Source organism: Leptinotarsa decemlineata, unplaced genomic scaffold, assembly GCF_025532065.1.
Source record: "Leptinotarsa decemlineata unplaced genomic scaffold, Ldec_3_MD MMD2_P_RNA_scaffold_2, whole genome shotgun sequence".
Lineage (NCBI taxonomy): Eukaryota > Metazoa > Arthropoda > Insecta > Coleoptera > Chrysomelidae > Leptinotarsa > Leptinotarsa decemlineata.
In genome coordinates this window covers 26,376,737-26,392,518 of record NW_027412529.1, presented here as the reverse complement: position 1 = coordinate 26,392,518, position 15,782 = coordinate 26,376,737, and the positions used below count along the sequence as shown (strand labels likewise).

Here is a 15,782-nt window from a genome sequence, read left to right as displayed (position 1 = left end):
ATTTCATTTTCTTTAACTGAGGAAAGTTATAAATTCCAAAAGGTTATGGGCCCAGATGATAAGTTGGAAATTCGTCAGTTTGATGGTACAGATTTCGACCATTGGAAATTTCGAATGGAATTACTGTTCAAAGAACATGAAGTTGAAGAAGTGATTAACGAAGCAGTTCCCTTGCCGGAAGACTCCAACTGGAAGAAAAAGGACATCAAATGCAAGAATATTATTGTGAAAATTCGAGACTGGCTTGAACGTTTCAAGTTCATTTCTTTAGATTTTTTTACTGCCAGTCTTCAATCATAGTCCACTGACTAATCAGAAAATATATAAAATGATTAAAAATATTCTTATCTTTTATAAAATTTCACTATTGAACTTATTTGATGATATCTCCTTATCTCTTGTAATCAAATTTGTCAACATGCGAGTTTCTTTATTTCATTATAATATACCATCACTTTTTCTGTGAATAGCAAAAGCACGTTTTTTCGGTGTTCATTAAGAGGAAATCGTTGAAATCAACTAAACCTTTTTCTCCGTGTATATCGAGGTGGTATACACATCATATTCAAGGTTACGAATTTTGAGTCATCAAACATCAAAGCTTTCGCATCTGTATTTAATCTGTTCTGTGTTTATGTTGACACAGGTAGCCCAACTTTCTAGTTGGTGCGTTGTTATTGGTCGAAGTGTTATTACCTGTTACATTGTGTTGCACTGCTGCCACCTTATCATCTTTGGCCGAATGTATCATTATATTTACTGTCATTTGTATTTGTTCAATCCTTATACTAACTCTGCGAAACCTCAATAGCTTTTTGACCGCTGAAAAACAACTAACAAAAAAAGAAAATAGGAAAATGATAACAAATCTAGTGTGATAGAGATAAAAGAGTTCGACAATCTTCCCACCAACAAGAAGGACAAAATATATGTCTTTCTGTCGAAACTGGATAATGACCTTGAACCCAAAAGCCAAGAAGAAGAAAGTAGGTGCGTGAGAAAGAAGATGATCATTCAATAATAAAAAGAGTGCGAGAGAGAAAATTGAGTGATCAGCTGACTTTTAAAATCATTAAAAATTACAAATGTCAAAATACGGTTTAGTGACAGTAAAAGTAGTTTAAAAATATTTTGGGGGCGGATTTTGCTTCATTTTAAATATTAGTCAAATTATTTCATATGTGTATTATGTGATTCTAAATATGGTGACGAATTAAGCATTTGCTTCTAATCTCAGTGTATGGTCAAGAATTGGTGTCTTCTTCAGTCGCCTAGATAATATCAAAAATGTCTCAGAGGATGTTAAATACTATACAACAATGGATCCATCCTAAGGACGATGATAGCAATGTCATCTCAGCAACTTCACATATAATCACCATAACACTAATAAGCATGTCACTCGTTGATCTGACTTGGTTTTCAATCACTGGAAATGCTTGTGTACCTTATCTGACTCTGGGGGAGTTTTTCTGGTTTGGTTGGAATGACGATATTGACTATACCGGTAAGTTTTCCATTCAAATTTCTATGTTTGATTGAACTGTTTTATTATTAGTAAGAATCTCTCACGTTCGGATTTTTATTGACACATATAGTGAATATTTTCATAAAGGGTTGTTCTGAAAGAAAAACACACTTATTGATCAGTTGCTTTTTATTACTAACTTTTCGACGATTTTTCTCTTTTTTTTCAGGGCTGTGATAAACAAAATTTCATGATGGTAAATATGCAACAAAAGTTCTCAGATATTCCAAAAGTGAATCACACTAATATAGTTTTCGACTCCAGCTGAATCCGAGATGAATAAATAGTATTGGAACTATTTTTTCCCAAAATTCTTCTCTTGGATATGTATAAATACTATCAAGTAATAATGCATATTGTTTGGAATATTTTATTACTTGACTTATTTGGCATATTTGTTTTCATAGAATTAAGTATTGCTCTTATGGCCCTAAATGAAGTGAGAATAATCTCCTAAACTTTTTTAGCGTTCTTTGAACACCACAAGAACAAAATAGAGGTGGAACAAAATATAGAAGGACATTGTACTATATGAAATAAGAAAACATGTCACTTTAAATACACAGCAAATATCTTTTGAATAATCACTTGTAGAAGGGTTGCTCTACTATCACTTATGAAGAAAAATTATATAGAGAAGTCATCAATTGGTCCTATAAAGTTTGGGTATGACAAAGAAAGTATTAGGTAAAAGGAATAGAAACTTGCAATTTTACATAGTACTGCTCGAATAATCTAACAGACTGATAACAGATTTCTACTTATCCACCGCACATCTTGAGAAAGGGGCTTCTCACCGGCCATGACTCAGTCCAGCAGCTGTACCTATCATCTTTTAATGGATTTCTTGAATTTAATATCAATAATTTGACCAATAAACATCTTTATTATGAATTGAAGGGGTTATATTTTTAGGAGTGAATAATTTTTGGAAAAGAAAGTTTTTGGCTTTCTACTACTCCATCTTGATACAAAAAAAGGGATGAGGGAATCTTCCAAAGAAAGGAAGGAAGTAATCAATTTGAAAATAAGTAACTCTATACATGGATGTGTAGATCAAGCAAAGAAGTAACTTTCAGACACAAACCAAAGAAAGTCCTCCTGAAACAGCTACTTTCATATAAACATTGGATTACACGAAAGAAAAAAATTCTTTTGAAACAAAAACCTCTATATAAACACTGAATTATACAGAAGATACTTTTCTCTACTCAGTTTGTATTTCAAACATTCCTTGTGGAATAAAAATCAGATATCATTCACATGAGTTCTACTTTGAATGAATGGTAATAAATTGCACTTACATGGAACACTGTCACCCTCACTGGTATACACCGATGTTTCGCCTTAAGACACTTGCCCCAAGGCTCTTCAGTACCAAATTGGATAACATAGAAAAGATACGCAATTCATTCATGAATTACGATTTTTTAATGTCACGGAATAAGCTTGATCTGCTTTTGTCATCGATGACATCGTAATGACATTCATTCACCTATTTGATTTAATCCCAGCCAAGAGGAATCTTATTTGAATTGAAGGGGTTATATTTTTAGGAGTGATTAATTTTTGGAAAAGAAAGTTTTTGGCTTTCTACTACTCCATCTTGATACAAAAAAAAGGGATGAGGGAATCTTCCAAAGAAAGGAAGGAAGTAATCAATTTGAAAATAAGTAACTCTATACATGGATGTGTAGATCATGCAAAGAAGTAACTTTCAGACACAAACTGAAAGAAAGTCCTCCTGAAACAACTACTTCCATATAAACATTGGATTACACGAAAGAAAAAAGTTCTTTCCAAACAAATACTTCTATATGAACACTGAATTATACAGAAGATACTTTTCTCTACTCAGTTTGTATTTCAAACATTCGTTGGGGAATAAAAATCAAATATCATTCACATGAGTTCTACTTTGAATGAATGGTAATAAATTGCACTTACATGGAACACTGTCATCCCCACTGGTATACACCGATGTTTCGCCTTAAGACACTGGCCCCAAGGCTCTTCAGTACCAAATTGGATAACATTATAGAAAATACACAGAATTCATTCATGAATTACAATTTTTTAATGTCACGGAATAAGCTTGATCTGCTTTTGTCATCGATGACATCGTAATGACATTCATTCACCTATTTGATTTAATCCCAGCCAAGAGGAATCTCATTTGAATTGAAGGGGTTATATTTTTAGGAGTGATTAATTTTTGGAAAAGAAAGTTTTTGGCTTTCTACTACTCCATCTTGATACAAAAAAAGGGATGAGGGAATCTTCCAAAGAAAGGAAGGAAGTAATCAATTTGAAAATAAGTAACTCTATACATGGATGTATAAGATTCGTCTTGGCTGGGATTAAATCAAATAGTTGAATGAATGTCATTACGATGTCATCGATGACAAAAGCAGATCAAGCTTATTCCGTGACATTAAAAAATCGTAATTCATGAATGAATTGTGTGTATTTTCTATAATGTTATCCAATTTGGTACTGAAGAGCCTTGGGGCAAGTTTCTTGAGGCGAAACATCGGTGTATACCAGTGAGGGTGACAGTGTTCCATGTAAGTGCAATTTATTACCATTCATTCAAAGTAGAACTCATGTGAATGATATCTGATTTTTATTCCACAACGAATGTTTGAAATACAAACTGAGTAGAGAAAAGTATCTTCTGTATAATTCAGTGTTCATATAGAAGTATTTGTATCAAAAGAATTTTTTTCTTTCGTGTAATCCAATGTTTATATGAAAGTAGCTGTTTCAGGAGGACTTTCTTTCAGTTTGTGTCTGAAAGTTACTTCTTTGCATGATCTACACATTCATGTATAGAGTTACTTATTTTCAAATTGATTACTTCCTTCCTTTCTTTGGAAGATTCCCTCATCCCTTTTTTTTTGTATCAAGATGGAGTAGTAGAAAGCCAAAAACTTTATTTTCCATCCTTATTATCATTTTAGACCAATGTCTACATCCAAACATATAATCAAGAAAAAAATAATGACACCCTAATTTTTTATTTTCATAACAGGTGATTGGGGAAATATTGACTGTATATTATTGAACTCCAACTGTGAAATCTGTCCAGAGACCTGATATCAATAGGTTGAAAAAACTAAAAGGGTCAAATACAGAAAGAATTTGTGGTGAATGCTATCTGTAAAATAGTACCTGATTATGATCTCAATATATTTGTTTTCATAGTGAAAAAGAACCCCAATGACACATTCAGCATAGTTTGTTAGGCCTCAGGAAGAGGTTGGAGGTCAGTTACTCTAGTTGAATAACATGTTTTAATGAAATTCTCATTTTCTTAACTATATATTTTCCTAGTGAAAAACAACACTGATAATACATTTCCTATAGTTAGTCAGAACTCAGGAAGGGGTTGGGGCAGGATACTTAGTAGTAGTAGAAGGAACTTTATTCTTCAAAATAGCATATACATGATATGGAACACGTAAAAGAAATAGAGTTCAAATAACAAAATACCTCATTCACAATATAAATATAAATACATACACATATTTTTATGACAAAAAAGACAATGTTAGAAGTTAAAATCCAATTATTTCGGTATAGAGTAAAAGCTACTGTATATTGATTTATGGGTTTCCAGCCACGAATTGGGGGAATTTACCGTTGACGGAAAGGAGTGCGCCAAGCCACCATTGGTCGTTAAAATTCATTGATAGCCATGAAAAGTTGACTTTTCTTTCAGAATAATAATTTCATGGCCAGCCATGGAAATTTTCACATGAAACGAGTTTTCAATGTTTTCAATACCGCCGAATACATTCATTTTATGTGAAAATATTCCCTGCAACCCTAATTTTTCAAAAGATATGATTTTTTAATTTCAAATGATGGAAGGGGTTTAGATACAGTAGAAAACATGGAAATATGTCTGTAATCATCCACAACATCAAAATCACCTTTTTTTAAATAAGAAAAAACTTGAGATTTGAATTAATTTCAAAGCTTTAGAAAGACACCCCCTTGATTGAAAATATTTTGATTATGAGTATTTTGACTGTTCAGTTTTGTAGACTCCTTTGAAAGCAGCCAATTGAGCTGACTAATCTGATATATGATTTTATAGAAAAGATGGTGATTGCAAGCAAAAATTGTTACCAACAATATTGCAGATATAATCAAACTGGTGGGCTAATTAAGTAATATGATTTAGTACATTATAAAAATAAAATAAGGCAAGCAGTTGATATCTGGGCATGTAATTTGCTGAAAAATTTATATTTAAATCAGCATATATCACAAGATGACAGTCATCTTTGCATAAACAAATTAAAATACAATCAAACTCTGATTGATTCGGCCGTTACTTAATGAAGATCTATATTAATTTCATAAACTACACCTTACGATTTGATCTTCACAAACTTCATTTTCAAAAATATATAAAGACATGTTTCGCCATCACAGTAGCTTTTTTGTAGTGAATGACATACTGAAAATTAATTATATTATTCACTCTAATTTATATATACCACACGTACAGCTCCCGGACTGAGTCATGGCCGGTGAGAAGCCTCTCAGAAACAACTTCAAAAGTTTGACTATTTTAAATATGTTTATGCAATTTACTTTTAAACTCCATCACTAACTGAATACGATCCTGAATTTGGATGTTTATGGCTCGAATAATCTAACAGACTAATAACAGACTTCTACACATCTACTGCACATCTTGAAGGAGGACCTACTCACCGGCCATGACTCAGTCCGGCAGCTGTAATAAGTGAGAGATACCTACTCAGGTACTTATTTAATCATAATTACCTAGAGCATCTAGGTACTCAACTTTTATATACCTAAGATAAATCCTCAAATTATGATTACCTAGAGCATATTATATCAATTCTACATCAATTACACAATTTCAGTTTCTAATAAAAGGAGCTCAGTTATGGTGATCCATTTAAATCCAATTGGTCATTCAGTAAAATGTTTGCATTTTTAAGTTTAATAATTTCCAATTAGCTTCAAAACTTTATTTTCTATGTGTAAAATTTCGAAATCTCTGTTAAAAATATGATTTTCTTCTAAAAGATGATTTGAATATGTTGAACTTGTTTTCTCATTTACATAGCTCATATAATGTTCCTGGATGCGATTCTTAAATGTTCCGCCAGTTTGACCAATTTCTTAGGACAAGTTCCACAAGTTAATTTATATACTCCTGATTTCTCGAGTTTGGATGTTTTTTCTTACCTACTCTATATGCAATTTCAATATTCTGTTGTTTGTCCAAAATTTGTTAAAGCTTTATAATTTTGATTTTGATCGACTTTTTTGGAAAGTATTTTGTTTAATAATTCAGCTTTAAATTCGTTGTTCACTGCAATTTGCTTAGTAATGTTGGATCAGTTCTTTATAAGTTATCTATTGAAAGAGGAACATTGACTAATCTATGAATCATGCTATTATAAGATGGTATTTTGTGTTGGTACGGATGGGTAGTATCGTAATTTATCTTTACCAACTACCTGTCCTTACTACCTCACCTGTCAATACCTCAATAGACATCGAATTAAATCTGACAGCCATCATAGATTCGCTCACATAGGATAGTATTCTAGATGTTTCTTGTTAATCTGGCAGCAGGACACTGCTGTTTTAGTTTGATATTTCCTCCACTGACAAGAGGTAATACCTCGAAACCAGTGATTTACTTGCTTCCTTTTTTAAAATGAATAAGTATAGTACAGTGATTTGAATCTAACATATATCGCCAATTTTGCTCAGGCACCAGATCGTCTGAAGTAGATTTCTGCAATATTTGTGCATCACCATAGAAAATATTTTTTACTACTATCTCAACTTTGGAATTGTATTATTCTTATAATTTACTTTCAATCCACTGTATTGCACCAAGTACTACATAGCACTGTACTACTTATATCTGAATTGGGCTTGCCCGTGTGTAAATATAAATAAATTTTGGATGATGCAACTAATTTTCCTTTATTTTCAGTATTTTACTATTAATGTAAGTTACAAAAAGGATTTGAAGCTCTATAACTTCTATTAAATTATCTGCGAGCGCTTTCGACAGCTGGTCCTGTTGTCATCATCTAGGTCCTACTCTATCTGAACGTGTCATCCTGTTGTGTGTCCTTTTATACGGTCCGAACGCCTCAATACAGGTAATTCAGGTACTATAGGTAAACTTGCCTGAATTTGGATTACATCAGGTACTATTCTTTGTGTTGGATCTTCTCTAGGTTTATTGTTTCTAGAAGTGTGTCTTGATTTGTTTAATATATTGAATGTTAGGTCCTGCTGTGTTTTGATTTGTACTTGTTCCTCGATAAGTGATTTATGACTGTTAAATTCATGGATGTTTAAGTTTTTCCAAATGTCCCTTATTGACTTGTTTTATGTTCTCCGGTGGTGTGAAATTATGTTTGTTTTGTATGGCGTTTGTTGCGAGGTTTGATTTATATACTATTGGGTTTATGTATGCCTTTTTGTGCTCATCGTACCTTTGGATCAGTTTTTTCTTGGTTTGGCCGATATAGAATTTGTTGCAGTCCGAGCATTGTATACTGAATATCCCGTTTTGGTTTTTGTCTTCTTCTTTTTCATAGCTGTTTATTTTTTGTGTTTATTTCATGTTTGGCTTTCATGTGATGTTGATGTTCAACGGCTTGAAGATGCTTGTTTTTTGGTTTGGTGTCCTACATATGTAAATGCTGTCCATCGTTGTGTTGTTTTGTCTTTTGGGGTGGCTTGATCCTTGTTCTGTACAGAACAACTCCAACTTCTCCAACAACTCACTTCAAGACTCAAGAAAGAAATGATACGAGAAACTACTATCAGATGTGGAAGAAGAGTGAAACTCCCTTCGAGATTTACTCCAGCGTAGATTCGAGTCCAATTTGAATTTAAGTCTCGTCTACCAAAGCAGATACTTGTGCTAGGAGTATGGCAGAAGTTGGTCTGTCCCTGTATATTGATTTTTTCGTTTTTATTTTTGAAGCTAGAATATTTATTTCGATTTGTCAGATTTTCGATTTTTCAATGTTGTAAACGACATTATCAATTCGAGTTAGAAGAACAATCTATTTATTTCTCTGTCTACAGAGAAGCGCAAGCTATTTTGACATAAATTCGGTGACAATGCATTATGGCGTTTTTCTAGGGGAAGAAACAAGATGGCGGCTTCACAATGGCGGACAAGATTTGCAATTATGGTCCGATTTGATTAAAATTTGATAAATGGTGGTTTTCAGGGTCGGAAATTATGAATTGTTTTTCAATGCAAAAAATCAAGATGGTGGCTCCAAAATGGCGGACGAAATTTTAATTATGGTTTGATTTAACCCGACAGCGAAAACGAATTCTTCAAAACACATGTGTTGTGAAGATAATGCAAAAACACGTCAATTTTAAATACAAGGGAGACAAATCCTATCCTTACCTCACCTGTCACACTTCTCTCCCCACCTCTTGGTCACTCATACAATTTTATTAGGGAGAATACTAAGGGTGACACAGCATTGGAAAGGTAATTCCATAAGGAATTCAGACATTTGAGTGTTCACTACTTAACTTTTCATTTTGACGCTCTATTGCAGGAAAAACAACTGTTTCGTTTTTCAATTCACATTTTATTTGAAAGATAATGTGAACAATTCATGAAAAAAGAACAACAATTGAATAAAAATACATAATACAATCATCGCAAACTAATTTAATTCACAGTAGATGCTCAAAGTGTTCGCCATGAACTGCCGTAAATGAGTATAAATTATTCTCGAAACGCCGTCTGACGTTTTTAAGCATATCTGAAGTTATTTGATGACATTCGTACCTTTGGAATAACAATTGACTTACTACGCCTATATACTGGTATAATAAAAAACCTTTTATTTCAGTGCTTATTTGTGTCAGTTTCATGACAGTAGTACGACAGGTACATTGACGAATGAAATAAAAAATGGTTTATTCTATTCAGGATAGTGTAGAAATAATTGAATATTATTTCAAAAATAATGAATGTGCCAACAAAGCCAGTAGAATTTTCAATGAACAACACCCAAACAAAAACATACATCGTAAATACGTTTTGGAACTAATTTCAAAATTTCGACAAACGGAATCTGTGGCAAATAAAACACGTCAAATTGAAAACCCAGTAAGGAACGAAGCAGTGGAGGTAGAAGTTTTAGGGAAGGTGCTGCGGATCCAACTCTTGGTACACGAAAACTTGCCGAATTATCTGGAGTAAGTCGACGTACCGTCGGGCGAATTTTGAAAGCTCACAAATTCCATCCATACAAAATTAAACTGTTTCAGGAACTTAACGAAGACGACTTTGATCGTCGAATACAATTTTGTGAAATCATGAGTGAACGTGCTATACAAGATCCAAATTTCGTTTTCAATATTTGTTTTTCGGAGGAATGTAGTTTTTATCTCAACGGGATTGTAAATCGACATAATTGTCGGTACTGGTCAGATTGCAATCCAAGAGTGTTTCACCAAGTACATACGCAATCCCCGCAAAAAATTAATGTTTGAGCTGGAATATTTGGCGATCGTATTATTGCTCAATTTTTTCTACCAGGTAATTTGACTGGGGATATGTATTTGGAATTAATCGAAGCTACCGTTGATCACCTAATATTCCAACAGGACAGAGCTTCTCCACATTTTGCTGTAGCGGTTCGTCAGTACCTGGATGAAAGATTTCACAGACACTGGATTGGAAGAAAACGATACATTGAATGGCCCCCGATCTCCAGATTCATCCCCCTTAGATTACTTTTTGTGGGGCCATTTAAAAAGTCAAATATACGCTACTCAGCCAGATTCGTTAGCAGAGTTACGTCAACGTATTATTACCGAATGTCGTCAAATAACCCCAGACATGCTCCAAAACGTCAGACAACGTTGTGAGACGAACTTATACTCATGTATGGCAGTGAATGGAGAACACTTCGGGCATCTACCATTAATCAATGTAGTTTGAAATGATCTTAGTTGAATTCATGCACAATTTTCCAATTTTCAAGTCATGTAATTTTTTCAATTTTTGTTCTTTTTTCGTGAATTGTTCATATTACCTTTCAAATAAAATGTGAATTGAAAAACGAAACAGTTGTTTTTCCTGCAATAGAGCGCCAAAATGAAAAGTTAGGTCGCGAACACTCACATGTCTAAAATTGACATGGTTGAATTCCTTATGAAATTACCTTTTTAGCGATGTGTCACACTTACTACTTTCCCTATTCAAATTGTTTGGGTGATAGTCACCGAGGGGTGGGGGAAGAGGTATGACAGTTGACAGTTGAGGTTATGATAGGAAGATGTCCCCCTTGGATTACAAATCGACGTGTCTTTGCATTTTTTTCAGAACACATGTGTTTTGAAGATATTCGATCTGTTTCGTTTTCGGTGCCCCAACCCTGTATATGGAAAACAGTTTATGACAGAACAGATCTGACAACTCGGGTATCAGAGCACCACTATCCAAGAAAATTTGAGTTCATGAGATACAATAACATCAGATACAATAACTTCATATGAATTGAAATAAAACAATTCATGTTAATTTCAATAGAAAGAGTTGTTAGATACAAGAAGACGTCATAAACATAACTGCATACAATAAATTGATGGATGTAGCCGTTACTACGTGGTAGGAGATCACTTTTAATTTAATTTAATACAAGTTTATTGTATTAGTTTGAGAATGTCCATATAGGACGAAACTGCAGTAACGTTAGTTACAATGAAAAGTGGTAAAAAACATAGAAATTTTCATTTCTCTTTTCATAACTGCATACAAGAGAATGGCATAAATGTTATTACAGATGTTTGGGTTGATTTTGGAAAGTGATCTTGGGATACTTGAGGGTAGTTTCACTCTGATGACTGTTCTTCTTCTTCTTCCAAAATATCGTTATGGATAACCGTAACGGATAACCGTTATGTATCTATTCAATCTGCACCATTATTTCCCTGTGGAACTCATACTCAGACCAACAGATATCTGTTGAACGTAGAATTCGAGGTGGCTTAAGTCAAAGATCCCATTCCAATAATAGGTACATGTCTGGCTATGATTTTCGGACCTGAATCTTATTTGATCTAGTTTGATTATGATAATCAATATTGTTGAATCATGAGTCAATGTCCACCATATGGAGGCTGTAAATGCCTGGGCTTACCTGATGACGGCGATGTAGGATATTTTCATGAAGTTGATTTAGAGTACCCTTAAGAATTGCACAACCGACATTCAGATAAATGATTCTCTCCTAAACATATAAATACAAAGTCTGGAAAACCACCTGTATATACTGTAGGAAATTTCAAGCTGATGGCCACACTAAATTCTAAAAAAAAATATGTTATTCACTATAGGTCCCTGAAGTAAGCATTGAAATATGGATCAACCCAACGAAAATACTTCTAATATTCAAGTAATCTCCGTGGTTAAAAGCAAAGAACAGAAAGAAAGAAAAGATTTGAACACCACCTTGAGAAAAACAGCAAATATTGAATCTGAGGAGAATTTGTTCAAGCTCATGAACTATTTGGTATGTTCTCTTTCATGGAAAGACAGTTTTTTCAAATTTTTTTCTCTAGTTAATGTAAAACTTGTAACTGATTGGTTCGGAAGATACGGCGCTGAGGCATATATTTCGAAACCAGAGTTAAAAACTGTACAATTTTTAATAAGAATATTGTCGCAATGGAGCTAAACAACTTTTGTTGTTTAGCTCCATTGCGACATCGGTTTATTCAGGTACAACTTTCAAGTTGTACCTGAATCTATGTGTTTAACCATCAATATACGCTACCTCGTTTCAATAGCTGCTCTGCCCTCTATACAGACCAGAACCCATACGGTTCCATTTTACAACAGTGTCACAAATACTTCTGACTACCCTATCAATATGTTTATAGTATCCCTCAAAAAAATAAGAAAATTATTGGAATAATGAAGATGAGAACAATGGTGTACCAATGACTGATTTCATTGATCGAAATTAAATGCAATCAAAGTTCAAACTAATGATAATGATTTTGGAAAATGATGATATTAAAGATATTATTCGCAACTATGGTGTGGTTAGAAAGGCAAAGAAAGTTAAGTTGTCAGTTGTTAAAACTAAAAGGATTATGTGAAATGTTTCTAGAACTCGACCCGAAATCTCATCAGGTCTGAAGAACATCAAGTAAAGTCGTTAGTTCAAAAAAAATTTACATTATCTTCTACTGATGATAAGCGGTATTCAGTGGTAGGTACTTATCACACTTTAGCATGGGGTCACTATTCAATCCTAGAAAATCCAGAATTTAATCATGAAGAAATGAACATCTATTAGCAAATGTAAAAAATGCAAACTCAACCAATCAATGAGTAGTTTCTTCAGGTATCAATCCCAATGACTCCCTCTCAACCATGTCGATAATACCAATACCAACCATTTATATTACATCAGCATTCCACAAAAAAAACCATAAGTGTTTCGTCTTTGAAATTGTTGACGACAATGAAAGATACCCAATTTCACCGTAAAAATATAAAAGTTATGTTATTGAACATAGAGTAATCAATAAGTACCATGTATCTATCAATAAAGTGGTGTACGATCCTGATTTTATTATTATTCCTGAACCTCAATCCGTTTCCTGACATTCTGGTGGAGAAGAACCCTCACTTACTTACGTATCCCTCACTCATTACATATCGCTAATTGCAGCCCACAAGTAATTTTTTTTCTATTTTAGCACTTTCAAAGGGAAACATATTGCTCTTTCACGTATTGCCGCTGTTACGAATTATAACTGAATTCAAAATATGATTCAACCGAAGTAGACGTATTTCCTATTTTTCCTCATACAGTGTGTGCGATTTCAAACAGCAACACCTTGTTATTTTGATTCTGAAATTTTGAAAAATAATAATAGTACTCGACAAGCTCTATTCAAAGATGTTGATAGATATGGATTTTTCTTATTTTCAAGGCCTACTATGACCTGCTTCATGGGTCGAAATTTCGAGAAGGGTCATTACGCATTTTTTTATCGGAAAAGTTGATAGCCCATTCGATTCTGGCATATTTCAAACCCTATATGCCAAGTTTCAGCCCAATATCTCGTACAGTGCGTTAGTTATATGATAACAAATTTCCAAATTCATTATTTTTTTACTGACCCTGTATAAAAAATATTACTGGAGTTTCTTCCCAACACCAAAACGTTATTTTAACACCTCGATACGTGTTTCGATCACCAAGTGATCATCTTCAAGAAGAAGATCTTCCTTGGTGATCGAAACACGTGTCGAGGTGTTGAAATAACGGTTTGGTGTTGGGAAAAAACTGCAGTAATATTCATTACTACACGGAAGGTTCCAAACAGTGCATCACAAGTGACCGTGTATAGCAAACTGTACACTTCAAAGGAAAGGTTAAGTAGCCATTGAAATGAGAAACACATGAAATATTCAAATACGAAGTACAAGTAACAAGTACAGAAAGATGTCCCTAGTTGAAAATGATATATCCATATCGTTTGATTTTTTGTTATAATTGTCAATCAACGGTTGTAAAAATTGTAGCGCTCAAAATTCTCCTCAAATATATTTGTTCCAAATCAAAAAAAATTAAAAAAAAACAACTCGTTACCTCGTAGGTCAATTACTAATTATTTGGACAATTGCCGCTAACCTTTAACCAGTGGAGAAGGGAGTGGTTCAATCAAACTTTTATAATGGGCGCCACATGATTTTTTTTATTGTCCAAAAAAAAGTTCTTAGAAGTTCATCACACTGAAATCATGAAACAATGGGATGGATAAGGCGAGTAATTGACAACAACAACAACAAGGATAGAGCAATATCTATTGTAGTAATACTAATAAACAACATACACCTGGTAATATGAGATTGAAAATAAAAGTTTATATTCTCACATCCAAAAGCAAAATCTCGAATATAATAGTTAGCAGAGATCAACCGTCTTGTTATTGACTGCGTTTGTCTCCCGACCGTAGCTTAAGCTTAAGCGCAGGCGCATGTATAGGAGTATGAAGTAAAATTGAAAATCCTATCAACGAGGAAATCTCCGCTTTCCATAGAAAAAAAAAATAAAAAAAACAATGAGACGTATCGCATACAATAATAAATTAATAATACAATTAGAGAAATTTTCCGCTTAACACTAGGTACTTGCGTTCCAACTTGACAGGTCCTTTGGTGCCGGTGGGATTCCAAAATACCAAACTTGCCAGTCACGTCAAAATTTCTATGTTTGGTCAGTAAAACCAAATTAGGCTAGGCAGACAAGGTCAGGATTTTCTGATTAGTTGACGAGTTTCAAAACCCAACCATAAAACCCTTCAGAAAAGGGTTTTTGCTGTTGGTAAATCAATTTTAATTAGATGAATGTTCTTCTGACAAAACAAAGGTTTTCTGTGGAAAATAACTCGCCAATATTTTTCCCAAATTAGCTCTCTGGACTGGTAAAATCCTCATCCACAGGAACGTCTTTTCTCCTTTAAAACGGCCAGATACCGCTAGCAACAGATGTGAAGTGAAACGATTCAGGGCCTCTGATCCCCATTAAAGGATGTGATTGACCTCTAACAAATTCTCCAAAAACCAACAAGAGACAATAGAAGGTACTATAATCACTACTTAACTTTCGAAAAATGCTGATCCCCACTCTAGGGTAATAATGCCAATTACTTAACCACTTTCGAAAATTGGGCCCGATGTGTTTCTTTCAAAGATCACTAACAAAATGGCTCCTTTCCTCTCTTCACTTCAAAAAAAAACAATAAGGAGAAACATCGGTAATCGATTTCAAAAATCGATAGTAGGCAGTTCCTGCAACAGCTGACAGGAAATAGTTGCGGAATTACTGTCCAGATGGCAATAGCAATAAATGAATGTATTTCTATAACAATTGTACAACTTCTGTTAATGAAGGTTTCATATAACAAAGTCAGCCTAATTATCCCACACAACAATGACTCACAATGAATAATAACCGTGGAAAAGAAGAATAGAACCAGTAAGGAAACGCCCTCAGAGAACAGAGGAAATTATCAGCGGAACTTGGCAATAGCGCTGGGTCCCTTAATGCAGGAAACTTTTCACCTTGATTACCTACGAATACCTGTTCTCGGCAGGAAATATGGACTGCTACTATTCTACCGTAGATGGCCAAGGTAACTGATCAGCCCGTTGGAGTAACCAACATTAGCA

General features: G+C 33.9%; 1 protein-coding gene across 2 annotated transcripts in view; it reads left to right on the top strand.

The window, feature by feature from the left end:
* The first annotated feature begins 1,031 nt into the window (after positions 1-1,031).
* The window catches only part of LOC111513539 (transmembrane protein 127), a 44,760-nt gene continuing 30,009 nt past the window's right edge, over positions 1,032-15,782 (top strand). For both annotated transcript variants that reach the window (XR_002723229.2, XM_023169761.2), the window contains exon 1: positions 1,032-1,507. Coding sequence is in view for 1 of the 2 variants with exons in the window: in XM_023169761.2 (XP_023025529.2) it covers positions 1,288-1,507 (220 nt within the window). In the remaining variant the exon portion in view is untranslated. The remainder of the gene's footprint in view (positions 1,508-15,782) is intronic.